The 27,105-nt window shown below is 53.8% G+C and overlaps 1 protein-coding gene across 1 annotated transcript; it reads right to left on the minus strand.

Moving 5' to 3' along the window:
- Positions 1-437: 437 nt before the first annotated feature.
- CATSPERG (cation channel sperm associated auxiliary subunit gamma) lies at positions 438-26,594 on the minus strand. The gene is given in 30 exon segments (XM_053906016.1): positions 438-953; positions 1,036-1,135; positions 1,225-1,317; positions 2,339-2,428; positions 2,728-2,823; positions 2,974-3,037; positions 3,241-3,397; positions 8,377-8,433; positions 8,524-8,604; positions 8,729-8,850; positions 8,954-9,152; positions 9,235-9,294; positions 9,563-9,815; positions 10,566-10,678; positions 10,770-10,928; positions 11,904-12,015; positions 12,526-12,655; positions 12,760-12,822; positions 12,825-12,863; positions 13,333-13,452; positions 13,685-13,744; positions 14,763-14,900; positions 16,814-16,985; positions 19,380-19,535; positions 20,679-20,751; positions 20,935-21,061; positions 21,317-21,461; positions 24,939-24,992; positions 25,080-25,363; positions 26,024-26,594. Coding segments are annotated over 30 exon segments (4,068 nt in total). The 5' UTR covers positions 26,496-26,594; the 3' UTR covers positions 438-674.
- Positions 26,595-27,105: the final 511 nt, after the last annotated feature.

Here is a 27,105-nt window from a genome sequence, read left to right on the forward strand (position 1 = left end):
GATGTGCAGCCTCAGACTGTGAGGGGGGCAAGCCTGAGGTTAGAGACCATACTCAGAGAAGGGAAGGTCAGGGAAAGCTACAGGGAAATGGAACCAGAGTCCTATAGACATTGAACTGACATCAAACTGACCTGAAACCTATATTATTAAAACCCATAAATTACCATTTCTATGTAGGCCATCTGAGTGAAATTTTTGCTACTTGCAACTAAATCAAAAATCCTAACCTCTCCAGAGTGCCCTCCTTAAGCTAGACACTAAACAGAGATTGGAATTCAAAAGATTAAATGACCGGCACTAAACCTGGGCACTGAACAATCAGAACATATGCAAGCCATGGCAACACGCCTGGGTCACGGAAGACCTTGCTGGAGGGTAGGGAGGTTGCGGGCCTCCCGAGGAGGGGCGGAGTCGACAGGCACACACAGAAGCCGCCATTTACCAGGTGGCCCAGAAGGATTTTGACTTTAATGACCTATATGGCTGTGTGGTACAAACTAACTGAACGTGAGTCCTTACAAGCCCACGGCTAATCCTGAAACGAGGATTTAGGTCTGAAGAAGTGGAAATTGACGCAAAACAAAAAAGGGCCTGGGATGGGTGATAGATGCATTTCCAAGGTGGCCCAGGAAGTGAGGGAAGAGCACGGGTGGAGATGGGGGCAGGCAAGTGGCTCAGGTAACCAACGGCTTCTTCTTCCAGGTCTGCTCAGGTGCACGCTGGTTCGCCTCTGCCACTTTGGAACTGTCACTGGAGCCGGCTCTGGAGCTGACCGTGGATCTGGTCTCAGATGTCCCACTGCAATTTCTAGAAGTGTAGGTGTAGTAGGACTCTGACATGATGATGTTGTTGATCTTCCAGCGGAGGCTGTTCCAGGCCTTCACCATAACAGGCAACAGGAGGCAGAAGATGATGTAGAGGGTCACCAGACCGATGAACACGCTGGATGACACCTGCGGACGCCGCACGACAGGCTTGGCTGGGCGGCCTCAGAGCCCCATTCCCCCAGCAGGGCAGCTCCTCGCAGCCACTCACCATGAGGATGAAGAAGGCCCGCTTGGCACTGAGTGGCAGACCGTGGATGTGCAGCAGGAAGATGAGCTGGTAGTCACAGTATGTGCTCTTGTCCACGCCTCTGAGGGGGTATGGGGCTCAGGCCTGGGGGAGGAGTCGGGCACCCCATAGGAAGCCCCCAAGTCTCCCTGGGACACATGCCTGGCTCACCTGTTGCTCACCAGCACCTTGAAGAAGAACTCAGGGGCGAAGATCGTATGGGGAACGGCGTCGTAGCATGGGGAGTTCTCCAGACACAGCCACCTGGGGACCCGAGTTCAGGCAACGTGCGACACAAGTCACGCTTAGCACATGCCAACCTCTGATTTCTCCCTCCAGCCCACAAACTCTGGGTGCGCACTAGAGAGGTGCGATCTCATTCCTTCTTCCTTGATTCACTCCTTCATTCGTTCATCCAATAAGACTGACTCCGTGCCTACCACGTGACAGGCTGTTGACTCACTCATTTCCTCCTGTCTTAACGTCTCCGTCTGTGATTCCTCCATTAGTGTATGGGTTGCGTATCTATCATGTGCCAAGTCCTCGTTTATTCCTTGCTGCTCTCATTCCTTCATCCCACAAATATACCTTGAGTGCCTACTGGGCACAAAGTCACATCTCCATTCATTTATTCTTTCCTTTATTCATTTATTCGATAAATGCAAGTTGAATACTGACTAGGGGAAAGTTGTTGCTCCACTCATTCATTCGCTTCCCTCGTTTGCTCATGGCACCATTCTCTTCCTTTCACTGAATCAAAAATCGTTTTTGAGTCCCTATATACTAATCTGTTCCTCCATTGTTTTCTTCATTCATCATGACCGCCATTCAAATCCCAATAAATGCCTACTGTGACTGAATGAATGAATTTGCTCATTGTCTCATTCAACAGATACTGTTTAGTCTTATCAGGACCTGGACCTATGAGGGAGACAGACCACACCAGAGACAGTGACAGCCGAGAGGGGTCAGGTTCAGATGGGGCAGGCACAAGCAGAGACGTGAGGGTGAGAAGGGGGAAATACAGGAGGACGTGGGAGCCAATACCCCATTCAGAATGGTCAGAAAAGCCTCCCACCTCCCATGAAGGGACATCTGAACTAAGGCCTGAAGAAAGAGTAAGAGGGCCCAGCACTGCAGACAGTCAACCCCATTTGAGGAACACGAAGACGGTCAGCCGGGCTTGAGGCTCAAAAGATCTCCCAGAGGCAGAAGGGATGCATAGCCCAGGCAGATTCTGGGCAGGTGGGGGATAAAGGGACCAGCAGCCAGGCCGTGGACTCACTCGATGCCCAGACTCTGATGGGACATGATGTTAAAGGCCGAGTCCTTGGTGGTCGTGGTGTTCTTGGTGGTCCAGATGAGGCTGTGAGTCCTGTGCAGGACCGTGTAACCTTAGTTGGGGAGGGGGGCGGGGAGAGGGGAGCCCCGTCTCCCCGCAGGTGCAGAGAGAGGCTGGCTCTGTAAGCGGTGGAGGGAAGGGGTAGGGGGAGCCTCAGGGGGGCGGGGCCTCACGAAGTGGGGTGGGCGGGGCAAGCATAGGAGCCTGCTCCTGGGGCAGGGCCCCAGACACCGAGGTAGGTGGTGCTTGCAGCAAGGGTGAGGTCTGTGGCTGGGAAGCAAGAGAGGTCTGCAGGAGGAGGGCGGTTATGGGCCCGGGCCCACAGGAATTACTTGTCCAAGGGGCTGTTGAAGCGGTAAATCTCCTCCTCGCTGTATTCCCTGATGGTGTCCAGGGTGGGCCCGCCGCCTACCACCTTCAGCACATAGCTGCCAGGTCAAGAGGTGCGGGGAATGGCTTCGGTGTCCGGAGTCCTGCGTCACCTCTACCATCCAGCCCGCACTCTGTCCCCCTACCCACTCCCACACCCCCCCCCGCCCCCCAACGCCCGTCAGTCGCTGGCTTGGCTATGTCTTTACCTGCCCTGAAAACTGCCCGAATCTCCCGTCACCAAGTCTTGGATCAAGAAGAAAGGGTAGAAGACTGTGGGGTCGGAGGGAGACCAGGAGGCGAAGAAATTAGCTTTTGGCCGGAGAAGTGCAGGATGGAGGGGAGGAAGGAGAGAGGAGAGGACCAAGGGGAGGAGCGGAGGAGGAGTGAGGAGGTGAGCAAGCAGTGAGGGAAGGCGGCCGAGTGCTGGGGACAGAGGACAGTGAACAAATGAGGCGAGGGGACTGGACACGCACCATCACGAAAGAGGAAGCAGGGCATCTCGGGGTCCACCCTCACGCAGTCAAAGTAGTGTTTGTTCTGCAGACGATTGTACTGCAGGGTGTAGGTGATGTCGAAGGCCAGGCGCTTGCCCGGAGGGCAGCCGATAAGCACTGGGACCATCAAGTTGCCCTAAGTGGGAGCAGAACGGTCCTGGGGAGGGGGGACCGGTGGGGGGGGGTGCTGGACGGGGAGGACACCCTTCCCCCCCCACAGGACCACTTCCTGCCAGGCTCACCCTCATCATTGCCATTTGATCGTTATTATTATTAAAACAATACTCTAATAACTGCAAAAGTTTATGTAGTTCTTACTGTGTACAAGGCACCGGGTGATGTTCCCAGCACTTCGAACTCAAATTTAACCCTCAAAACAAGCCTGGCATGGTAGAGTATTAATATCTCCATTTCAGAGATGGCAAAAGTGAGGCACAGAGAGGTCAAGCCATTTATTCCTCACCCAAAGCTAGGCCTGTGATGGTAGAGACGGAATGGGAACTGAGACAGGTTGGTTCCTGCTGCCTCCAGCAAAAGACACGCAAAACCACTAACACCCATACCTGTGGAGCGGCCAACCCCTAGGCGGTCTGCACCGGGCTCAGGTTGGGCCTGAATTCTCATAAAAGAGAATGGGGAGGAGCCTGGGATATATGAGGGAAGCGGAGCCCAGGATGGGGGTCAGGGGTCAGGGAATTCCTATGACGTTGTCTTCAGAATGAACAGCCTCTGGCCCATTTCGGTGGTAGGGTCCAAGGGTTCTATCCAAGCGCCAAAGGGACATGGGCATCCAAAGACTGTGGCCTGGGCTTGACAGTGACTGGAGAGGGGTTGGTGGCCATAGAGGAAGCAGCACTTCCCATGCTAGGCCTGGGCCCAAGATTTTACCGCTCTCAGCCACTCACTCACTGGGAGGTCTAATGGGCATCTCAGACTCAGTTTATCCACAACCCATCTTTGTTAATGGTACCTCATCCCTCCATGTTCAGGCTAAAATCTTGTCCTAGAAGCCTCTCTCTCTCTCTCTCACCCTTATACCATCCAGACGTCCAAAATACTAATCTCCGGGGCGCCTGGGTGGCTCAGTCGGTTAAGCGGCCAACTTCGGCTCAGGTCATGATCTCGCGGTCCATGAGTTCAAGCCCCACGTCAGGCTCTGTGCTGACCGCTCAGAGCCTGGAGCCTGTTTCAGATTCTGTGTCTCCCTCTCTCTCTGCCCCTCCCCTGTTCATGCTCTGTCTCTGTCTCAAAAATAAACGTTAAAAAAAAATTTTTTTTTAAGTTTTAATAGGGGCACCTGCGTGGTTTCAGCTCAGGTCATGATCTCACCATTTGTGGGTTTGAGCCCCACATCGGGCTCTGTGCTGACCGCTCAGAGCCTGGAGCCTGTTTCAGATTCTGTGTCTCTCTCTCTCTCTCTGACCCTCCCCCGTTCATTCTCTGTCTCTCTCTGTCTCAAAAATAAATAAACGTTAAAAAAAAAATTTTTTTAAAAACAAACAAAAAAACACACAAAATGCTAATCTCCCCCATGCTCCCTGCCCACTTGTTTCCCCCTAACCATTCGTCACCTCTGGCACACAATATCTTTTGTTTCTCTTCCTTATTGTCTGGCTCTCTGCTGTGGGTTGAACTGTGTGTCCCAAAAAGATATGTTGAACTCCTGATCTGGTGCTTGCCAGGGTGGCCTAATTTGGGATAGGGTCTTTACAGGTGTAATCAAGTTAAGATGAGGTTACATCAGATTAGGCTGGGCCCTAATCCAAAGATCAGCATCCTTATAAGAAGAGGGAAATTTAGGGGCGCCTGGGTGGCTCAGTCAGGTAAGCCTCCAACTCTTGATCTCAGCTCAAGTCATGATCTCTCGGTTCGTGAGCTCGAGCTCCATGTTGGACTCTGCCCTGACAGTGGGGAACCTGCTCGGGGTTCTCTCTCTCCCTCGACTTTTGCCCCTCCCACACATGTGCACACGCGCGCGCGTGCGCGCACACACACACACACACACACACACACACACACACACACACTCTCTCTCTCTCTCTCTCTCTCAAAAGAAATGAATAAACTTTTTCAAAAAGTTAAAAAAAAGAGAAGAAGAAGAAGAAGGAAATTTGGATGCAGGCACCCAAGGAAAATGCCTTGTGAAGACAGAGGCAGAGAGGGAAGTGATGTATCTAGAAGCCAAGGATTGCCAACAGCCACCAGAAGCTAGGAGAGAGGCCATGCAAACAGAGACTCCCTTGGAACCTCCAGAGGAAACCAACCCTCATTTCACACTTCTGGCCTCCAGAACTGGGACAGAATAAGCACTCCAACTTGTGGTAATTTGTTACGGCAGCCCCGGGAAACAAATACACTTTCCCTCGCCAGAACACGAGCTTCACAACGCCGGGAATTCTGTTTTGTTCACGGCTCTAATTCCAGCACCTAAAACAATGCTGGCATGTGGTGGGCACTCAGCCAGCACCAGAGGAAGGAATGCATAAGCTCTGTGTGCACCAAGTGAAATCTATTCCCAGTCTACCCCCTTGAGGCCAGCCTGTTCCCCCATGGAGGGAGGCCCATCTCTGGGGCCTGCTGAGAGATAGCTCCCAGCCTTTATTCATCCAGCCAAATTTGATTGAGCACCTATTTTTTTTTTGTTTATTTATTTTTGAGAGAGAGACAGAGCACAAGTGGGGGAGGGGCAGAGAGAGAGGGAGACACAGAATCCGAAGCAGGCTCCGGGCTCTGAGCCGTCAGCACAAAGCCCAACGCGAGGCTCGAACTCATGAGCCATGAGATCATGACCTGAGATCATGACCTGAGCCGAAGTCGGATGCTTAACCGACTGAGCCACCCAGGCGCCCCGATTGAGCACCTATTATGTGCAAATTAATTTGTTCTTTCCTTCATCCAACATATTTACAGATCAGGGAGCCACGGTTCATCAATTAGCTTCAGTCTCCATTTTTTTCCCCAGCACTGGGAGCCAGGGAGAGGCTCCAAGACTTCCAAATACACACCCTCTGGAGGGCCTGGCTGGCTCAGTAGGTTGAAAGCGGCTGACTCTTGGTTTTGGCTCAGCTCATGACCTCACGGTTAATGAGTTCGAGCCCCTCATTGGGCTCCATGCTGATAGTGCAGAGCCTGCTTGGGATTCTCTCTCTTCCCTCTCTCTCTCTCAAAATAAATAATAAATATTCTGTTAAAAAAAAGTACTGATAGGTTTTCTTTAAACTTTAATTTTTAGATGGGTAACATGGTCACATGGATACACACACACACACACACACACACACACACACAGTGAAAAGTTTCACTTCCATTCCTGTTCCCCAACTGTCCTACCTCTCCTCCATCCCCAGGGGAGCAAACCACTATAAGGACTTTCTCATTTATTTTCCCACTTTCTTCATGCAAATAAAAGCCAGTGTGAATATATGCTCTCAATTAACCTCCTCCATGCTAATGGTTTATACAAACTGTTCTGTACCCTGCTTTTTTCTCTTAAGACTAAAAACACTTTGGGGTGGCTGGGTGGCTCAGTTGGTTGAGCATCGGACTTCAGTTCAGGTCACGATCTCATGGTGTGTGAGTTCGAGCCCCGCATCCAGCTCACTGCTGTTAGCAAAGAACGCTTCGGATCCTCTGTCCCCCCACTCTCTGCCCCTCCCCTGCTTGTGCTCGCTGTCTCTCTCTCTCTCAAAAATAAATAAAACATAAAAAAAGAATAAAATATGTTTTGGAGACTATTCCATATCAGTATATGGAGATCTTTGTTCCCCTGCCCCCCAACTTTTTTTTTTACAGCTGCATAGTTTTCCATTGCATGGATGCACCCTGATTTATTTAACCGCTTCCCTATTAGTGGACATTTAGGTTGTTTGCAACCTTTTTCTGTAACAGTATGTTACAGATTAGATTCCCAGAAGGAATCTGTTGGGTCAAAAATAAGGACCTTAACTTTGACCTTCTGGGGTTATGATAAAGAGGAAAATAATGCATATCACTAAGGATATCAGGAAACACTTATTGGATGCTGTGGTCAGCCACTCCTCCCTGCTCTCCTCCCTCCCTGCGAAGGAGTTGGGGGCTATTACAACCTTTTTTTCATTATTAAATTTTTTAAAGTTTATTTCTTTATTTTGAGAGAGAGAGAGCATGAGCATGGCAGGGGCAGAGAGAGAAGGAGAGAGAGAATCCCAAGTAAGCTCTGAGCTGTCAGCACGGAGCCTGAGGTGGGGCTCAAACTCACAAACTGTGAGTCCTGACCTGAGCGGCAATCAAGAGTTGGATGCTCAGGTCATGATCTCGCGGTCTGTGGGTTCGAGCCCCACGTTGGGCTCTGTGCTGGCAGCTCAGCGCCTGGAGCCTGCTTCAGATTCTGGGTCTCCCTCTCTCTCTGCCCCTCCCCTGCCCAGGCTCTGTCTCTCTCTCAAATAATAAACATTAAAAAAATTAAAATAAAAAAGAGTTGGATGCGTAACTGGCTGGGCCACCCAGGCACCCCTACAACCCCCATTTTACTGTTCTGGGCCATATACCAAGCCAGGAGGGAGGAGCAGCAAGTCTGTCTGCTGGTGAGTGGGCAAGGAAGTGGGTGAGAACAAGCATCTGGGTGAGGTCCCTCCTTTACCACTTACTAGCTCCTTGGGTTACTCTGAGCAGATGTTTGCACATCTCTGAGCCTCAGTGTCTGTCTCTGTGCAAAAGGGACACTGCATGTGTGAGCAAGTGAGGAACTAAGGACCCCATGGAGTGAAGAACGCACATGTGAGTGGGGAAATGAAGAGTCACATGTGAAAGAAGGGCCAAGCTGGCTCACATGACTCCTTTGTGCCATTTGGGAACAAAAGTCCTGTGTCGCAGATGCTTTATTGCCCCCTGCAGAAAAATATTAGAAGGAAAATACAAGCCTGGGTGCAATCTATACAACCACAAAGGCAGCCCTTTCTGCAAACATGAGTGGGTGAAAAGAGTGAGTGGATGTGTGGGTGGGTGAATGAACGAAAAGGAAGAAATTATGAGTGCATTAGTGGGATTTCCCAGGGGAGACTCAGAATCAGTCCTGTTGGGTCTCGACCCAATCCCTTCCCTCCTAGCACAGGGCCCAGTACTCCCAAAGTCCAATACTTGCATGCGGGGTCCCTGGTGTGTGTTCTGGAAGCAATGTCCGACCGCGCCCGCCACCTGTGGGTAAGAGCCGGTGATGATGGTGGGCTCCGCAGGCTCGGTCTTTTCCCTCCTCCCGTATCCCTCCCCTCCAGACTTGGACCGAACCTTGAGCAACATGGAGGTCTCCAAGAGGTGATGTCCACTAAGGCCCTGGTCAAAGCAAGACCTTTTATCACTGAGCGTAACCTGGGGTTGGGGGCAGAAATGAAGGCGTCAACAACCCTGCCTGAGGACCCGGGGACGGTTCGAAAGGTGCCCAGCGCCGGTCGCTCCGCCCCCACCCCGGCACGCCCTCCCCGCGTAGTCTCACCCGGAAAAGCACCGAGTTGCGGTTAATGAGGAACTTCTGTTTCACCACCGCCTCTATGCAGCCCGGGTCGGCCAGCACCACGCCCAGATCCACTGTGCTCTTCAGCTCTTCGGAGGTGAGCACTGCAAGCACCGGGAGGGGTTAGGGCCTCGCCCCGCCCCCAGACCCCGCCCCTGGGCTCGCAGACCCCGCCCCTCGAGCTCCACTCCGGCCTCCGCCACAGACCGCGCTCGGGTGTGAACTCCAGCGACTGCCCCCCGACCCTCAGGAAGACGGAGAAGACGTAGCTGGTGCCCTTGTCCAGGAAGATGCGCTCGGGCAGCTCGTAGTCGGCCTTGAGGTCGTAGATCTTCTCGTAGCTGGCCATGTCAATGTACACGTTCCCCGGGCTCTGCGAGTTGCTCGCCAGATAGAAGTAGTAATCCTGGTGGACCGGATGTGGGGCAAAATCGGACCCCGACGGCGGACACCGCCCCCACCCCCGACTCCCAGCCCTCTCCACGCACCTGGTCCTGTTTCTTGTTCGACCAGCTCCAGGTGGAGTCGTGCACCCGGTCGGCGTACGGCTGCGGGGACGACGGGCACCGTGAGCGGGGGCAGCGGAGGCGGCCCCAGGCCGGCGGCATGCCGGCCGCTAACCCAAAGCCGAAGCTCACAGCCCCTGGCCTGCCCCCGAGCCCTACGTCCAACGCCGCAGCCACACTCCTAAAGCCGCTTCTCCGAGGCCCTGCTCGCCCGCTCCCCCTGCCCCCTTAGCCTCAGACTCCCCCAGGCGGTTCCGGCCTCCACAGCCGTTCTCGAGCCACGCAGCCCTTGCTTTCTAAGCCTCCTCACCCCGCCTCGGACCACACCCGGCCCCCGCCAGGCGTCCACCTTGTGGTACTCGGAGTGCAGACAGAGCAGGTAATAGACGAGCCCCTGGTAGACTGCGAGCGAGTTCTCGTTGTGGAAGCCCGAGGGCTCCACGACGCGCGGCGGACGCGCCTGGTAGCGCTCCTGGCGCGAGTAGACTTGCGGGTTGGGCAGGTCCCGCAGGCGCAGCACCGAGAACGGACAGAAGTTGGTGAAGGAGAGCGTCAGGTGGCTCCTGGGTGGCGGGGGGCAAGGGGGGGGGGGCGACTGACTTTTCCGCGAGCCCCCCCAGGTCCGCCTCCCATCTCTGCGCTGCCATCCGGGTCTAATCCGGCCCTGACCCTCCTGCTCAGCCTCAGCCCCCGGTGCCCCTGGACAAATTCTCCGGGACGTCCCTGGGTCCCTCAGGCGGGCGTTCTGGACCTTCTCCTAGACCTCCTCCCCATTCCCAACTCAAGCCTTCTTCCACCTCCTTTCTCCCTGACCCCTTTCCCAGCGGCCTCCCGGGCTCCTCTCAGGTGACCAGATAGATCATTATTGAATGCAGTTGCATCTGGCCATGCGGTCCCTCCTTTTAGTCCCATCATGGCTCCCCAGGACCCTCCCTGTGACCACCAGGCTCACCTTGTCCACCCTGCCACCAGCACTGCACTCTGTCTGCACTGTACTTTCTCTCAGTCTTGAACGCCCAACCTCCTTTCCTCCTCAGGGCCTTTGCACATGTGGCTCCTCCTGCCTGGAACCCCTTCTCCGTCGTGTCCCCTGGCTAACTCTTCCTCACCCTCTAGCTCACAGCTCCTGTACCTCTTCCTCCTTGAAGCTCTCCCTGATGCTCCCACCGCCCTCAGTCTCAGTCAGGCCCCTCCTTGGAGCCTCCAGCGACCCTAAGCTCCCCCGTCACAGCCCTGGGGGTGGCTCCCTCTCTCTCCTGGAATAGGGGCTCTGTGTGGGCCGCACCCAGCTCTGGGGTCCAGTGTCTTCTCACCCTTGCCGCTTAAAGAAGTAGTGATTACTGAGCTGCTGGTACATCAAAAGCTGCTCCACGGGCACATGTCTCTTGACAAGCTGGCCCTGCTGGTTTTTCATCAGATACACTAGCTGTGGCAGGAAGGCAGGGCCGGGTAAGCTGGTGTCAGCCAGCCGCCCTGAGGCTCCCCCATGTTCCCACGTGCCCCCCCCCACCTGGCACCTGGTACAGCTTGGTGTCTTCGTAGAAGAGGGTGACCATGGTCTCATTGGGGGTGTAGACGGAGGACTGGTGCATCACCTGTAGGTTGATGTGCACCTCCCAGCCCCTGGATGGGAACAGCTTGTACATCCGGTAGCTGCCTTCCAGGAGGTACCAGATCTGGGGTGCGACAGCCAGGTGGGTATGTGTGAGGGCCGCGGGGACCTCTGGCCCCACCTCTCCGCCCAGCGTGGTGGCCCCATTCTCTGGGGGTGAGGCCAGGTAAGCGCGCACACCTTCTCTCTATAATGCCATCTCGACTTCCCACAACCCAGCCACCCCTGCTTCCAGCCCCCGCTCGCCATAACTGTCTCCAACGTTTCGTTGGCTGGAGTGGCTATGGCTTGAAACTGAAGCATTCCTAATGTATACACCCCTGCAGGCCAGGGTTCCTAGGGGCAAGCCCTATTTTCTCCTCATTCTGCACCCTCCAGGGACCCACCATCCCCTTGGCCTCAGTTTCCCATCTCCGCACTGATACCCACCCCCCCAACACATTTGACTCTAGACCTCATCCCCTTCTGAGACTCGGCCTGGAGGAGTCCGTCCAACCTTAAGGATGTCCCTCCTCCACGCAGCCTCCTCTTTGAAGCCCTCCTTGGTACACACACACACACACACACACACACACACACACACACACAGATTGAATTGGAAGCTGGGCCCCACCCCCTTTCTGAACATCTGTCCTGAGATACTATCTTCCCCACTGCAGCCCTGCCTCCCCTGAATCGTTACTTTCTGGGAAACACTGTCTTCCCAGTTGGCCTGTGACCCTTGAGGGCAAGTCCACGGCTGACCCAGTCACCACTGTATCCTTGGCGCTGGGTCAGGCATACAGTGGGCACTCAATATTTATGAAATGAACCACATGATGGAAAGAAAGAGGGCCCTCTGTGGAAATCAGATCAGGACTCTGAGTCTTTAACTCTGCTGAAAGACTTTGGAAGAAAACACCACTTCTCTTTGAGTTCCAGGGTCCTCAGCTGCCCTTCCACGGGATCCCTGAGGACACTTCCTCCCCTGAACCCTTTTCCCCTGACAGAGGGAGAAGAGAGACCGCTGGGGTTTGGGGAGAGGAGCAGGGTACCCCACCTCCTCAGTCTCTGTGACAATAGCCATGTCCCCACGGAACGAGTTGACCAGGTACTTAATGGACTGCTCCTTGGGGAAGTCCGCCAGGTAGATGAAGTTTTCATAGTTATAGCTGCGGGGGCAGAGATGGGAACGAGGGACACCCAGGCGAGGCCCCTGGAGGATATCTGCTTCCCCCAACTCCAGGCCTAACATGACCCGAGAACTGTTTACTCAGCTCTCTGCCAGCCTTAGGAGAACACGCAAGGAAGCCTGGGATTCCGGGTCCTGCTCCCCAGCCTCTGGGTGACCCGCCCATCTGGAGACAGGAGCAATTGGCCCATCCAGCGGTTTGCCAACAGCCCCTAAGTTCCTGAGGGGTGCAACGTGTCCGAACCTTTCCCCCAGACAGTGCCTTTCGCACAGCTTGGGTCCTTAACATCAGCTTTCATTTAAGAAAGGCCTCTCAGATCTTTACAATATCAGCTTCCCCATCCTAGCCCTAACCATCCCCGCAGCCCGTGTTTCCCCCATGCCAATCCTGGTAACTTCTGAATTTAGGCATGCTCTGACAACTTGATGGCTCCAGAAAGGACCCCCGCCCTAATGGGGCTGAGAAGGCAGAATACGTCCGGCCTCGTACCTCTGCAGGAGGAAGTTGCCCCAGATATACAGCAGGTTGCTATACTGGTTGTAGAACATGCCCTTGGGTACCATCAGGAAGGTGGTATGAGACTCTGTCCCTAGGAGCATCAGAAACTCCAGGCCCCTAGCTGGCCGGGGGAGAGGCAGAGTGGACACAGCAGTGAGGGGAGGGCCATCCAGGTCCCTCCCGGCCCTCATCCACTTTTCAGACCCCCCTGCCTTCCCTTCCTACCGTCAGGGATGAATTCCGGGATGGTGTAGAGGATGGCCAGGTAATTACTGACTGCAACCGGGGAGAACACGGCAAAACCTCCTGAGGCTCTGAGCTTTCAAAACCTGAAACTGGGCAAGTCACCAGCCTCCCACCCCTTCCCAAAAGCCCTCCAGTGGCTTCTCATCTGGGCCTGTTAGCCCTTAAGTTTTCTTTAAATGCATATGTCAGGGCACAGGACTTGCCTCCTCTGACTTCTTGGCTGGAGAGTACAGTGTGCAGCCTGCACAACTGTACATGGCAGCCCTATTCTCTGTTCAGGTAAAATAAAATTACATCTCCTTATTGTGAGCCACTGGGCCCTTTCAGGTTTGACTTCTGCTCCCGTCTCCAATCTCCCGCCCTCCCTAGTCTCCCTCTGTTCCAGTCACATTGGTTTCCTCTGTTTCTCCATCCCACCGGGTCTGTGCTCCACCACCACCCCTTACCCGGGACCCGCTGTCTGCCTTAGCACGGACCCCACAGACCGGCAGGAGGTTCACAATCTGGGCTTCTGGCCCTTCCCACTCAGCCCCCCAACAGCATCCCAATTACCCAGGTCGTAGCTGACCACCTGGAAATACTTCCTGGTGGTGGGGTCTTCCATCTGCACGAGCAGCAGTAGATTGTAGTCTCCAGCAATGAACACGGCCCAAATTATGGAGCAGTTCACAACTGGGTAGGAGGGGGCGGGCTCAGAGCAGCCCCGGACCCCCCCCCCCCCCCCCCGGTCTCCGTAACCCTCACCCCGTCCCTGTGACTCCCCACCCCTCCCAAGACGTCCCTGTGACTCCCCACCCCTCCCAAGACACCGTTCTTCACACGGACCTCTCCCCCCCCTTCCCTGCTCTGCCACACCCTTGATCCCCACCCCCGCCCGCCGCAGAGGTCTCTGGGAGCTAGGTACCTTGTAACCCTTCGCACACAGACCGCTGCCGGGGCAGCAACTCGAAGGACACGCGGCCATCTGCGGAGCAGGGCAGGGCGGTGCTCAGGCCCTTCCCAGCCCATCTGGCATCCCACCACGCCAGGTCTCCAACCGTCCAGGGTGGCCTGGGGCCGGTGCCTCCGCCCCCTTTAGTCCTTGGGGTTTCAGGGGGGCGGGCCTCACCCTGACCTGTCCCTCGCTCACACCTGACCTACCAGAGTAGGTCTGTCTCTGGCCACAGTCACTGGCTCAGGTCCGGGCACACACCCAGAATGGGCCAATCAGAGTGCACCCTGGATTCCTGCTAGAGCTAATGGAAGAGGCTGCTTTCATTCTTTTGGGGTGACTCCACCTGCGGGGACGGGGACGTGTGAGCCCCAAGCTCCTGGGACCATCTTTAGCCCCCAGGAGAGGGGTAGCTACCTGAGAATGAGGCCAAATCTCAGGGTTCATAATAATAAACCCTTTTAGAGCAGCCACCATGTCCCTAACACTGTTCTAAGACCTTTACACACGCCAACTTATTTAATCTTTCATCAACCCAATGAGGCAGGTGCCAATATAATCCTTAGCCCCATTTTGCAGATGAGGAAAACGAGACCAAAAAGAGAGGTTAAGTCACCTGTCCAAAGCCACAGGTGACTTGGGTTGGGTGCGTTCAAGCGATCTCTCCCCAGACTTGTGCTATAATCACTGTGCTACGCTACCTTGCCAAGAGATAGAATCCTGATGACATACCCTGGGAGCCCCTGGACCTAGCCATGCCGGAAGTTGGACTCTAGTCTTTTCGCTTGTTTAAGTCTGCAAATTCTTTATGCCTAGACGATTTTTGGCTTGGGCTTCTGTCCTTTGAAGCCACACACGTCATGAAAGATATGTAACACACCCAAGTCCCACCCCTGTAAATGCATGAACCCATTCCCACTCACAGGGACAACCTCCAGCCTGGGACCCCTCCTGAGGGCGCCTGGTGAGGGATGGGCGCTAGACGTTGGAATTCTCACAGATGCCAGGGTATGGAGTGGTCTCTTGGGCCGCCAGAGGCCCCAACCCTTACCTGTGATGGTCCCAAAGTGGACGTAGCCTTCCCGCTTGCCAGTGGTGAGGGCCATGATGTACTCTGAGCCATTGCCATGGGCATGTACAGGGCACAGCTTCTTGATGCACTCGTTGGCCAACACACGAACCCAGCTCCCTGTGTGGGGCCAGCACGGAACCTCAGACCCATGTCTATAGACCTGGGACCTGACCCTCATCCATATTTCCACGGCCTTAATGGCTATTCCGTGCGGTGTCTGAGGGGCCCCTGGCATAGGGCCCAGTACCTTTGAGTAAATCCCTCTTGCTCATACTCTGTCCACGATGTATAGATTAGTCTAACCCGCCCTCGTATTCCCCTGGCCAGAGCAGTGGGTTCAGCTGAGCATGTGACCATGCCGGACAAATCAGAGACAGTCCTGGCTTGCAACCACTAACAAAGAGATGCTCTTTCCTGGAGCCCCTGAAAGGATAGAAGGCCACGGTTGCTAGGTGGAGGGGGGCAATCACCAAGGCTATCACAAGGAGGGGCCTGTTTAAGCTACAGTGAGCACCTAGATCCAATTGTACCTGAAATCAAGTGCACCTATCTAAGCCAAAAACACCCTCTTCTTCCTTCCTTCCTTCCTTCCTTCCTTCCTTCCTTCCTTCCTTCCTTCCTTTTTCTTTCTTTCTTTCTTTCTTTCTTTCTTTCTTTCTTTCTTTCTTTCTTTCTTTCTCCCCTTCTCTCTCATTGTCTTTCTTTCCTTTTTGTTTTCTCTCTCTCCCTTCCTTCCTTCCTTCCTTTCTTTCTTCCTTCCTTCTTCCCTCCCTCTTTCTTTCTTTCTTTCTTTCTTTCTTTCTTTCTTTCTTTCTTTCTTTCTTTCTTTCTTTCTTTTCTTTCTTCTTTCTTTCAGTAGGCTTCATGCCCACCAGGGAGCACAACGCAGGGCTTGAACTCACAAGTGTGAGATCAAGACCTGAGCTGAGATCAAGTCAGACATATAACGGACTGAGCCACCCAGGAGCCCCAGCACCCCTTTCTTTGACTTAAGTCCATTTTAATTTGGTTCGTCCTACTGTCAATGTCCTAAGTGAGAGAGGGAGAAAAATGAAGCTGTTGGGAACGGGCCTTAACTAATGAAATGCAGGTTATAATACGAGTTTCTGTAACCCTATAAAATGACATCTCTCACTTAATAGGGGGGAAAGCTGAGAAGAACTAGAAGGGTTTGGGTATCATTTAAAAGATAAGGCTGTGCTCGGATTCTGTGTCCCCCTCTCTCTCTGCCCCTCCCCCGCTCACACTCTGTCTCTCTTCTCTCTCTCAAAAATAAATCAACGTTAAAAATAAATAAATAAAAGATAAGGCTGAATCAAGTCTCTCTCTTTTTCCTCGTGATCAGTCTCCTTCAGGCTTTTCCTCTGCAATTGCCCGTCCTACTTTCTCTCTGCCTTTCTGACCCTCCCGGCCTCTCTCCCATCCCCCAAATTTCTTTTAACCTTTTAAGTTTACTTATTTATTTTGAGAGAGAGACAAAGAGAGAGCACAAGCGGGGTAAGGGCAGAGAGAGAGGGAGACAGAGGACCTCAAGTGGACTCTGTGCTGACAGCAGAGAGCCCAACGAGGGGCTCGAACTCATGAACCGTGAGATAATGACCTGAGCTGAAGTGAGACATTTAATTGACTGAGCCACCCAGGCACCTCCCCAACTTCTCTTTTGCTATGCATCTCTCTTGCATTTCTTTCTCTGCCTTTCTGACACTCTGTGAGTGTGTGTGTGTGAGTGTGTGTGCACGCACGTGTCTCTCGCTCTCTCTCTGCTCCCTTCTTTCCCTCTCACACCTCCCTCTACCCTCTGCTCGCTCACAGGTCCAGAGGAAAGCCTCACACCAGCATATAGAGGGTAGGAAAAAGCCATATAGGGTGGGTGGTGACCATTAAGGACCTTGGAAAGTCCTTCCAACGCCCCCCTCCCCACCCATGCAATTCCAGTCCCGGGGGCATCCAGTGGATGGGTTCCCTGAGGCGCCCTCCCTGGGACTCCCACAGGCAGGACCCCTTTCCTGAGATGCCAGGGACCCCCTCACCACTGCCTTGGTTGCTCTCGTGGAGGGTGACATAGGTGCCCGTAAAGTAGTAGACGAGCTGGTTCTGCCGAATGAAGAGAGTGCTCTCGGTGGCGATGGCGTCATAGATGGTGGCAGTGAAACTGGCCTGAGGGCAGTAGAAGGAGCCTACCCAGCAACTGTCAATGTTCAACTGTGGGGGAGCGGAGTCAGAGTCAGCGGTGAGCAGGCCTGCCTCGGCTCCCCCCACCCCCCCACGGCCTGCCTTCAGGGGACACAGCTGCTCTGAAAACTGCCTGGGAAGGACACAGACACCTGCCCCCAGGGCTCCCTCCCTGCTCACCGTCAAGTAGTACCTTGTGGCCGAGCTTCCCTGACAAGGGGAAGGAAAGCAGGTGACCCAGGACAGAGCCAATTGGGACTCTGTGTTTCTCCCCAGAGTTTGGCAGTGCACAACACACTCAACGGTGCAGAACAACCTCAGTCCCCCAGGTCACAGCCGGGGTTGCACCTATGTGGATCCCAAAGATCGCATGCTTGGCTCGGGGCACATCTGAAACAACCCTATTTTACCTTGAACACGGCTGGCTGTCGGGCTGACGCTATCTGAGCTCACTGACCAATCGCTAGCATGGGCGATGCTCACTAACGGTGGGAAAGCACCACCAGTGGAGCGTCGTTGCCCAAAAGGCTGAACTAAAATCCATCACGCTTCTAGAGCCCCACACCAGTTTCCGGGCAAAAACTATATGGGGCGTTAATGGACCGAACTGTGTCCCCACTCCCAATTTCTAACCCCGCCATGAAGGGGATAGTTAAGGTTCATTGAGGTCACAAGGGTGGGCTCCTAATCCTCTGGGACTGGTCTCCTCATGAGAAGAGGGAGAGACACCAGAGATCTCTCTCGTTGCTCTCGTGGGCACAGAGAGAAGGCCATATAAGCACTTGCTGCCAGCCGGGGAGAGGCCTCTCCTGGCACCTTGATCTTGGACTTCCAAGCCTCCGGAACGGTGAGAATATAAGTTCTTGTTTAAGCCCCACGGTCTGCGGTGTTGTTATTTACGGCAGCCTGAGCCACACAGGGGCCAGAGGAGCAAGTGCATCCACTCCATGAAGAAGCCAGCGGCCAGATCCCATAGGATGAAAGCCCTGGTGCTTTCACTGCTTGAAAAGAAGGCGGTCGATGAGGGGAAGCGGGTGGAGCGGGATGCAGGCGTACAGGTGAGAAGAGTACAAGAGCCTTAACCAAATGCAGTGTGTTGGTTCAAACACTTGCTTCAAACAAACCAACAACAAACCAACTCTCAAAAGATGTTTTTAGACGACACACAACGGCCAGACACATGAGAAGGTGCTCACCATCGCTCGCCGTCGGGAAAATGCCAATCCAAACCACAAGGGTGCGGCCACTGTGGAAGACAGTATGGAGGTCCCCCCAAAAATGAAAAATAGGACTAGCCTATGATCCAGTAATTTCCCTACTGTTTACCCAGAGAAAATGAAACCACTAACTTGAAAAAATATATGCACCCTATGTTTTATTGTAGCATTATTTACTATAGCCAAGGTATGGAAGAAGTCTGGCTCCGTTCATAGATGAACAGATAAGGAAGATGTGGTACACACACACACACACACACACACACACACACACACACACACGCATATGCGCGTGAAATCTCACGCAGCCATAAAAAGATGAGACCTCGCCACTTGTGACAACATGGATGGACCTAGAGGGCATGATGCTAGTGAAATAAGTCAGACAGAAAAAGACAAACACCCTACGATTTCACTTACATGTGGAATCTCAAAAATAAAACAGACGAACAAAAAGCAGAATGATACCTGTAAACACCGAGAACAAATCGGTGGTTGCCAGAGGGGAGAGGGGTGGGGAGAAGGGGAGGAGGAGACACAGGCTTCCAGTTAGGGCATGACTACGTCACAGGAATGAAAGGAACAGCATAGGGAACATAGTCAACCAATGATACCCGAAGAGTGTCGGGTGGGGACAGACGGCGGGTACCCTTGCGGTGAGCACAGCACATGTAGAAACACGTCGAGTCGCTATGCTGTACATCTGAAACTAACGTGACATCGTGTGTCAACTAGATTCGGATAAAAACTTTGAGATATTTTTAGGTAGCCGGCGAGAACGGACTAAGTAAGACCCTGCTAGAAGGTATGAAAGGGTTATAGCTGATTTTGTTGGGTATTACAATGGCATCGTTGTTCAATTTTGGCAAAGTACTCGTTCTGTGTCCGACTGACGTGAACCATCCTTACGGTGATCCCATGAGACAAAACAGAAATACCGTTTGCATTTTGCAGAGGGGGAATCCGAAGCTTGGGTACGTGAGATCACTTGGCCCAGGGTCACACAGCCAGCGGGGAGCCGAGCCAGGATCTGGAGCCAGAGGGTCTGGCTGCAGAGGCTTGTGTCTTCCCTTCACGCTCTCTGCCTCTCGTGGGAGCTGCTATGGCTTCAGGGACTCTTTCCACAGCTCCGGGGCCCACTCTTGAAGGGCTGAGGCCCAGCACCCTTCAAGAAGCCCCAGCCCAGCGCCTTCCCTGCACCACTCACCTCCACGAGAAAGAAGTCCGTGAAGCTGGTGTCGGTCAGCAGGACGGACTTCTCATCGGGAATGCCACCCAGGATGAGCACAGGTGTCTGGTTCACGGTGTGCCACAGGGGCCTCGACGGGACATTGATGAAGTACCGGGGTATCAGATTGAAGATCTGCCGGGGGAGGGGGGAGGGGGGGCGGGAGGGCTGCTCAACACTCCCCCTACCCTCCATGGCTCCATCTCATTTAGGGTAAAAGCCAAAGTCCTCACCTGACCCATGAGGCCCCACACGATTTGTCCCTGTCACCTCCCTGACGCCATCCACCACCGCTCTCCCCCTGGCTCGCTCTCTCCCAGCCACGTGGGCCTCCTCACTGCTTCACAGGCTCACCGGGCACACGCTCACCTCTGAGCCTTTGCCCTGGCTGTTCCCCGTATATGAAATGCTCTCCCCCAACTATCTACGTGCTTCCTTCCTCTCTTCCTCCGAGACTTTACTCAAATGTCCACCTTCTCAGTTGTGCCTTTCTTGACCATTCCATTAACCGTGCGATCCTTTCCTGCACAGACCTAATCCCCTTGCCTCTGAACGCTCTCCAGAGCACTTACGACCTTCTCATCTACTCTGGAATTTACTTGATTTCGTGTTTACTATATGGTGTCTGTCTCTCCCCCTAGAATTTCAGCTCTATCTGGGTCTCTGTGTTCACCGAATGAACTGCTGAATGAATGAATGGATGAATGCACCATGATCAAGACCACGGATGCAGGAGGGGCGCCTGGGTAGTTCAGTTGGTTAAGTGTCAGACTTCTGCTCAGGTCATGATCTCCCAGCGTGTGAGTTCAAGCCGCGCATCCAACTCGCTGCTGACGGCTCAGAGTCTGGAGCCTGCTTCAGATTCTGTGTCTCCCTCTCTCTCTGCTCCACCCCCCCCCCCCCCATTCACACTCTGTCACTCTCAAAAATAAACGTTAAAAAAATAAAAAATAAAAAGACTATGGGTGCAGGAGACAGGCAGACACAGTTTCAAGTCTCCTTCCATGTGCTGACAGACTGTGGGCAAATGGCTCCATCCCTTTGGGGCCTCAGTTTTCTCCTCTCGAAAATGGGTCTGTGAGAGTACCTTCCCTCCCGGAGTCATTGCGAAGACCGAAGGTGATTGCGTATTCAGTGGAGCCCTCCACCGAGGGCCGGGCATAGAGTGAGCACTCTGTAAGTGGGGTCTCCCGCTTGTGTGGGAAGTAATTGGGGCCCCAGCCTGCTGTCTTTAACCCACGTTTTCTACCACGTTTCTCTACCACCTGCGCCCCTCACCTCGTTTCCCACAGTGAATTGGAGCGTGTTATCTTGCTGTTTCTGCAAGAAGCCGTTGATGTTCACGTGAAACCTGGCAGCAGGGGTGGGGCAGGGCACAGGTGAGGGTTCCGGTTTCAGGGGCTCCTGCCATAGCTCACAACCACCTCCCTACCCTACTCCCTCCCTTTGGTCTCCTCCTGGCTTCTTCGGGGATCTGGAGATTAGGAGGACCCTCCCAGAGCCTACCCGCTGCCCTGGACCTGGGAAAGGGCACCTTTTATTTTGAATGAAGGGCCCCAGGCCATTGCTGCGGACATCCACGTACATGACCACACTGCCGTTCTTGATGGGCATGGGCGTGTACCAGCTCATGGCACACACTTCCTCTGCGTTGCACCGCTCTGCTGGCAGGAAGTGGGCACTGAGGCTGCCGGGCCTCCCAGTGGCCCCCCACCAAGGCCGCAGACCACTGGGATCTCCCTGTAACTCCTCGTGTCCCTGCTCCAGGTCACAGACCCCACCGCGGCCCCCTAAAACCTCCATGCTCCCGCCAGGCCACGGGCCCCTCTGATGACACCAGCCTCCCGCTGAGGCCCCCAGCAAGCTCCCCACACCCTTGCCAGGCCACGGCCCCGCCGGGTGCCCTCCAGGCTCACCTTTGCTGCGGAAGGGGGCTGCCTCCATCTGGATCTGTAGCTGCTCTATCTTCCAGCGATGGAAGTTGACTGGGGACTGGAAGGTCACCAGCACCAAGGGCTTCAGCCCTGTCAGGTGGCCTTTGCGGACCTGGGCCTCGGAGGACTGAGGGCAAGGTGGCCACAAATGTGTCTTTAAGAGAGGTTCTGGGTACCCCTGCCTTGAGCCCACCTTTAGCAGCCCATCTTCTGGGACTGGGTGGGAGAACAGTCTCCACCATGGGAAGGTCGGAGAACAAGGTGTAGGCCGTGTGCTGGGGAGGTGACAGACCAGGCTAGGAGACAGGCAGAGGGGCCAGGGGCTGTGAAGGGAGTCAGTAGGTGTTTTTGGAGGAGGTGAGGCCAGGGCCATCATCCTCAGACAGGACATGGATGTAGGAAACACTCAGAGAATGGTGGCATGGGATGTGCACAAATGAGAAAGTGGGAATGAGCCTCCCTCACTCCAGGGGTCCCAGTCCCACCCTTGAGGCTTTAGCCCCATGTAGAAATCTGACTCTGCCATCCCCACCAGGTTTGGCGGCCGGGGCCTGTGGGTGAGGGGGGATGGGGCAGTTACACAGAAAGGAACGGGGGAGGAGGGGAAGGAGACAGTCAGGGCCAGCTCTTGGAAATGCCAGGACACTTGCTGGGTGGAGAAAGGCAGTCAGGGCTTAGGGTGCAGAAGAAAGGACAGAAGGAGAAGGGTGTGCCAGGTGTGTGGAACAGCATGAACAAAGGCTTGGAGGCAGCCCCAAGAAAAAGGTGCATTCAAGACGCTGTGAGCGGGGGGTGGCCTATGAGACCAGGGAGAGAGACTTAATGGGTCCAGCCGCCTTTGCACAGCCCTTTATCCTGAGGAATGCCTCGGCCAGGGCCCTGTCAACCCTGCCAACGGTACCTGTCCCGGCCCTATCTCCGAGTTTTTCAACCACACGGTAGCAGGTGCTGGTGAGGCAGGGATCTCCTGTCGGCAGTGACCCTGGTCCTGTCCACCCTCAACTAGACCCTGAGTCAGCCTCCTCACTGTCTCCCTGCCCCTGCCCTGTCCACCCACCCCCACATAGCAGGAGGGAGCCTGGGAACGCTGGAGTCCCATCGGGCCCTCCTTTGCTCAGAACCTCCTCACGGGCTCCATCTCACTCAGAGTGGAAGCAGAGCCCTCCCTGTGATTCACAAGGCCCTCATCACCTCCCTGCCCCACCTCCTCCCACTGTCCCCTCACTCATGACTCCTCACACACAGCTGTCCTTCTTCGGGACCATCGCACTAGCCATTCCCCTGACCTGGGATATTTCCCCCAAGTCTCCGCATGGTCGTCCTTTTCATCACTCAGGTCTCTGTTCAAGCCTCTTCAGAGACCTTCTCCAACCACCCTGTAACACCCTCCTTTCTAACATAGGACATTTTATTTTCTTCTTCACCCTGATGACTCTCCAGAAATTATCTTATGTATTTATTTGCCGATCGCTTCCCTGGTAGCCTGAATCCATAAGAAAAATCTAGCCATGTTGTTAATCATTATATCCCCCATGTTGTTTAAAAAAAAAAAAAAGAATCTGACTCATTGAAGGTGTTGAATGGCCAGAGAAAAGTATTATTATCACACTTTTACAGATAAGGAGAGAAGATTCGTGGAGTAAAACTGTCTGCCCAGGGTCACACTCTACAAACTTGTTGCTAGCATTCACGGAGCCCTTTCTATGAACCAGGCACTGCGCTCAGTGGCTGTCACATATTTAATCATTTTGTCGAGTGGGTATGATCATTATTGCATCCTTGTTAAGGACGAGGGAACTTTGGTACAGAGAAGTAAGGAATTTGCCAGAGATCACACAGTTATTAGGTCGCAGAGCTGGGATTTGAACACGGGCAGCCCAGCTCTGGAGCCCACAGTATTAACTATCATGCTACACTTCCTCCAAGGAAATGTTAAGTCAATGGCAGATTCAAACCCCGGCCTGCTGCCACCAAAACTTCGCTTCTAGGCCACAACCCTCCACTGTCCACAAAAAACTTACTTGGGCCAAAACAATCTTGGAAAAGACCAACAAAGTTGGAGGACTCAAACCTCCTGATCTGAAAACTTACTACAAACCTACAGTAATCAAGACTATGTGATACTGATATATGGACAGGCATACAGAGCAATGGAACAGAATTATACCCAGAAGTAAACCTTTACAGTTACGGTCAAGTGACTTCTGACAAGGGTGCCAAAACAATTCATTTATACATATGGTAGTGGGATAACTGGATATTCATGCAAAAGTTGGACCCCTACCTCACACCATACACAAAAAGTAACTCAAAATGGGTCAGAGACTCAAATGTAACAGCTAAAATGAAAAGACTCTTAGAACACGCGAGTAAATCTTCATGACCCAGGCATAGCCTTAGACAGCACCAAAAGCACAAACAACAAAAGAAAATACTGATAAATAGGACTTCATCAAGGTCAAAAACTTTGGTGCCATCTTATGGTATGTGAATTTTACCTCAATAAACATAAAACCTTTGTTCTTTAAAGGACACCATCAAGAAAGTAAAAAGGCAACCCACACAATGTGACAAAATGTTTACAAATCATACATCTGATAAGGAACTAGTATCCATAATACATAAAGTTTACGATGCGACAATAAAAAGACAAATAACCCAGGTTGGCACCGAATTTGAATAGATATTTCTCCAAAGAAGATAGAGAAGTGGCCAGTGAGCATAGGAAAAGATGTTCAACATCAGTAGTTATGAGGGAAATGCAAATGAAAACCGCAATGAGATACCCCCTCACACCCACATCTTTTGGCTATAACCAAAAGACGAACAAGTGTTGGTGAAGATTTAGAGAGACTGGAACCCTCATACGTTGCTGATGGCAATGTAAAATGGTGCAGGGGCTTTGGAAAACAATCAGGCAGTTCCTCAGAAGTGAAACAGTTAACATTTGACCCAGCAAGAGAACTGAAAACATATGTCCACACAAAAACTTGTACACACATCTTTATAACAGCATTATTCATAATTGCCAAAAAGGTAGATAACTCAGATATCTATCGATTAATGGATAAACAAAACGTAGCACGTCCTTACAATGAAATATTACTCAGCCATAGAAAGGAAATACTGATATATGCTACAGCATGGATGAGACTTGAAAACATGCGAGTGAAAGAAGCCAGATACAAAAGGCTACCTATTGTACAACTCCGTTGACATTTAATGTCCAGAATAAGTAAATTCATAGGAACAGAAAGGAGATTAGTGGTCTCCAGAAGCTGGAGGAAAGGAGTACAGGGTTTCTTTTTAAGGTGATGAATGTGTTCTGGAATTAGATAATGGTAATGGTTGCACAACTTTGTTAATATGCTAAAAACTACTAAATTGCACACTTTAACTGTTGAATTTATGTGAGTTACATCTCGATTTTTTTAATGGCAAAAAAAACAACCTTACTTGAGCACCTACTATGTGTCTGGTGGGATACTGGGAATCTTCTTGAATCCTTAGGGTCCCCAGGGTCTGGTGGTGCCACCACTATTAAAATGTTACAGATTGGGGAAACTGGGCCCACACAGAATGAGTTCACCTCTGCTGCACTCACCTCTCCACCGCAGGAGTAGTTGATCTTTAGGTAGTATGGGAAGCCCAGGTATTTCTGCAAGAAGAGGTTGGGCAAATGTCCAGAGCCCAGTGGGGTGCGGATCCATGACCTCTCCCATTCACCTGACCCCAGTCCCCTCACCTCGCTCTGGTCGGTGGGTGCATCCACCAGCAGGCTGAACACACTGTCCAGGCTCTCCAGGGGCTCTAGATCAAAAAAGCGGTCGCTCCTGCCTTCCTCGCCTACCGCCTCGAACTTGATCAGAACAACGTGCCAGATACACTCCTGGATATCCTCCTTCGCCCACAGCCTCCACGGTGCCAATAGCACCGCCAGTAGTGCCCACAGCGCCCGCAGGACTCGGAGTTTCGGCCACGCAGGGCCAGCAGGGTACATCGCGGGGCAGCGCGCAACGTGGCTCCAACCTGGAGAATGGGGGGGTCAACACCCGCCAGCAAGACTGCGCCGGAAAGCCGTCTTCTGAGATGCTACCTCGCTCCTGAGCTTCCCCTGGCGCTTGCTCCAGGCCCCACCTCTGCTCAGACTTCTGGCCCCACCCCTGCTCTTTCTCCTGGTCCCACCCGTGCTCTTGCTCCTGGCCCCTCCCCTGCTCTTGCTTCTAGCCCCGCCCCTGCTCTTACTTCTGGCTCCGCCCCTGATCTTGCTTCTGGCCCCGCCCCTGCACTTGCTTCCTGCTCCGCTTCTACTCCAGAGTTCGCCCCTGACCAAGGTGCTGTATCTGCTCCTATTCTGGATCCCACCTCTACTATTAGTCCAGGTCCCTCCTCTACTGTTGCTCCTGGACACGCCCCTGCTCCTGGTTTCGCCTCGCCTCCTCGCTTCACCCCTTAACCTCGCCCTGTAGTTGTTCTTTGCTCTGCCTCTGCTCTGCATCTGGCCCCTACTCTTCACCGGGTCTCGGTTACTGTTTCTGACTTTGTCTGTGCCCCACCTACTTTCTCCAGTCCTGCTGCTCCCTCTGGTCGTGCACCTGCACTTGCACTTGCACCTGGTTTCGCCCCCACTTTTTGCCCCGCCCCCCCACATCTCTTCGCATCTCCCCTTTCTCCTGGCCCGGGCCCTACCCTGGTACAGAGTCCTGTATCTAGCCTCTCCCTTCTCTGGATCCTCGGCCCAGACCTTCCCCACGCCCCGCCCCTTTCCCTGTCCCCGCCCCTTTCTCTCTCCTGGAGTTTGCTCCTCCCTCTGCTTCCCCGCCTTGTCCCGCCCCTGTTCCTCGACCCATCCTAGCTCTTCGACCCGTTCCTTATCGACCCGCCCTTTCCCCTGGTCCTTGGAGAGCTGTTCTTCTCGAGCCTGCCCCTCGCCCCGCCCCCTCTTAAAACCACGCCCATCCCCCTTAGATACCCTCCCTTTGCCTTGGGATCTCTTCTCGCCACTGGCCTTCCCTTCGCCCCGCGCCTTCTCCTCGCCCTGCACCTTTTTCTCCTTCCACTCCGGCGCTACCTTGTCGGTCAGCACTTTCTCTATCCTCACCTTCCCCCCGAGACGCGACACCTTTTCACCCCACTCTCTCTTTTCACGACACTTTTCCATGCCCTGGACAGCGACCGGCTCTACGCCCCGCCTCTTGCGGCTTCGCCCCTACTCATCTCTCCGCTTCTGGGCTTAGTCTTTCCCTGCTCGTCGCCCCGCCCTTTCTCCGCCCCTCCCCTCCCCTCCGATGCTCGGTCCCTGGACTCCCCTCCCCTTGCTTTGCCTCTCCCCTTCTCGCCTCCCCCCTGCCTCCCCTTCTCTCCGCCCCCCGCCCCCCGCATCCCTCCCTGGGGTGGCCCCAGGCACCTCCCTCTTCTCCCCGCCCCGCGGTACCAGTCACTTAGTTAAAACCGGTCAACCGTCACTTGGCCGCTCCAGTCCCGCCCCTCTTGCCCGGTTTCAAAATGGCCGCCCACACTTCCACAACCTACTTCCGCCTTTCCCGAGACCTGCCGGCCCCACGCGCCTGTCTCCACGGTAACGCTTGTCCCAACCGGCGCCTGCGACTTGGTGGCGCGGTGAGAGCTGGGCTCAATACCCTGGTGTACGAGGCCTGGGGGGCTGAGGGTGCTAGAGACAAGAGTTTGTGATAGGTAGGTCCTCAGGGAGCTCCCGCTGGTTGTTCTGGTAGCCCTTACTCGTCCTGTGCGCAATCGGGCTTTTGTATAAA

The sequence above is a fragment of the Panthera pardus genome, unplaced genomic scaffold (genome assembly GCF_024362965.1).
Source record: "Panthera pardus isolate Hobbes unplaced genomic scaffold, ASM2436296v1 HiC_scaffold_18, whole genome shotgun sequence".
Taxonomy (NCBI): domain Eukaryota; kingdom Metazoa; phylum Chordata; class Mammalia; order Carnivora; family Felidae; genus Panthera; species Panthera pardus.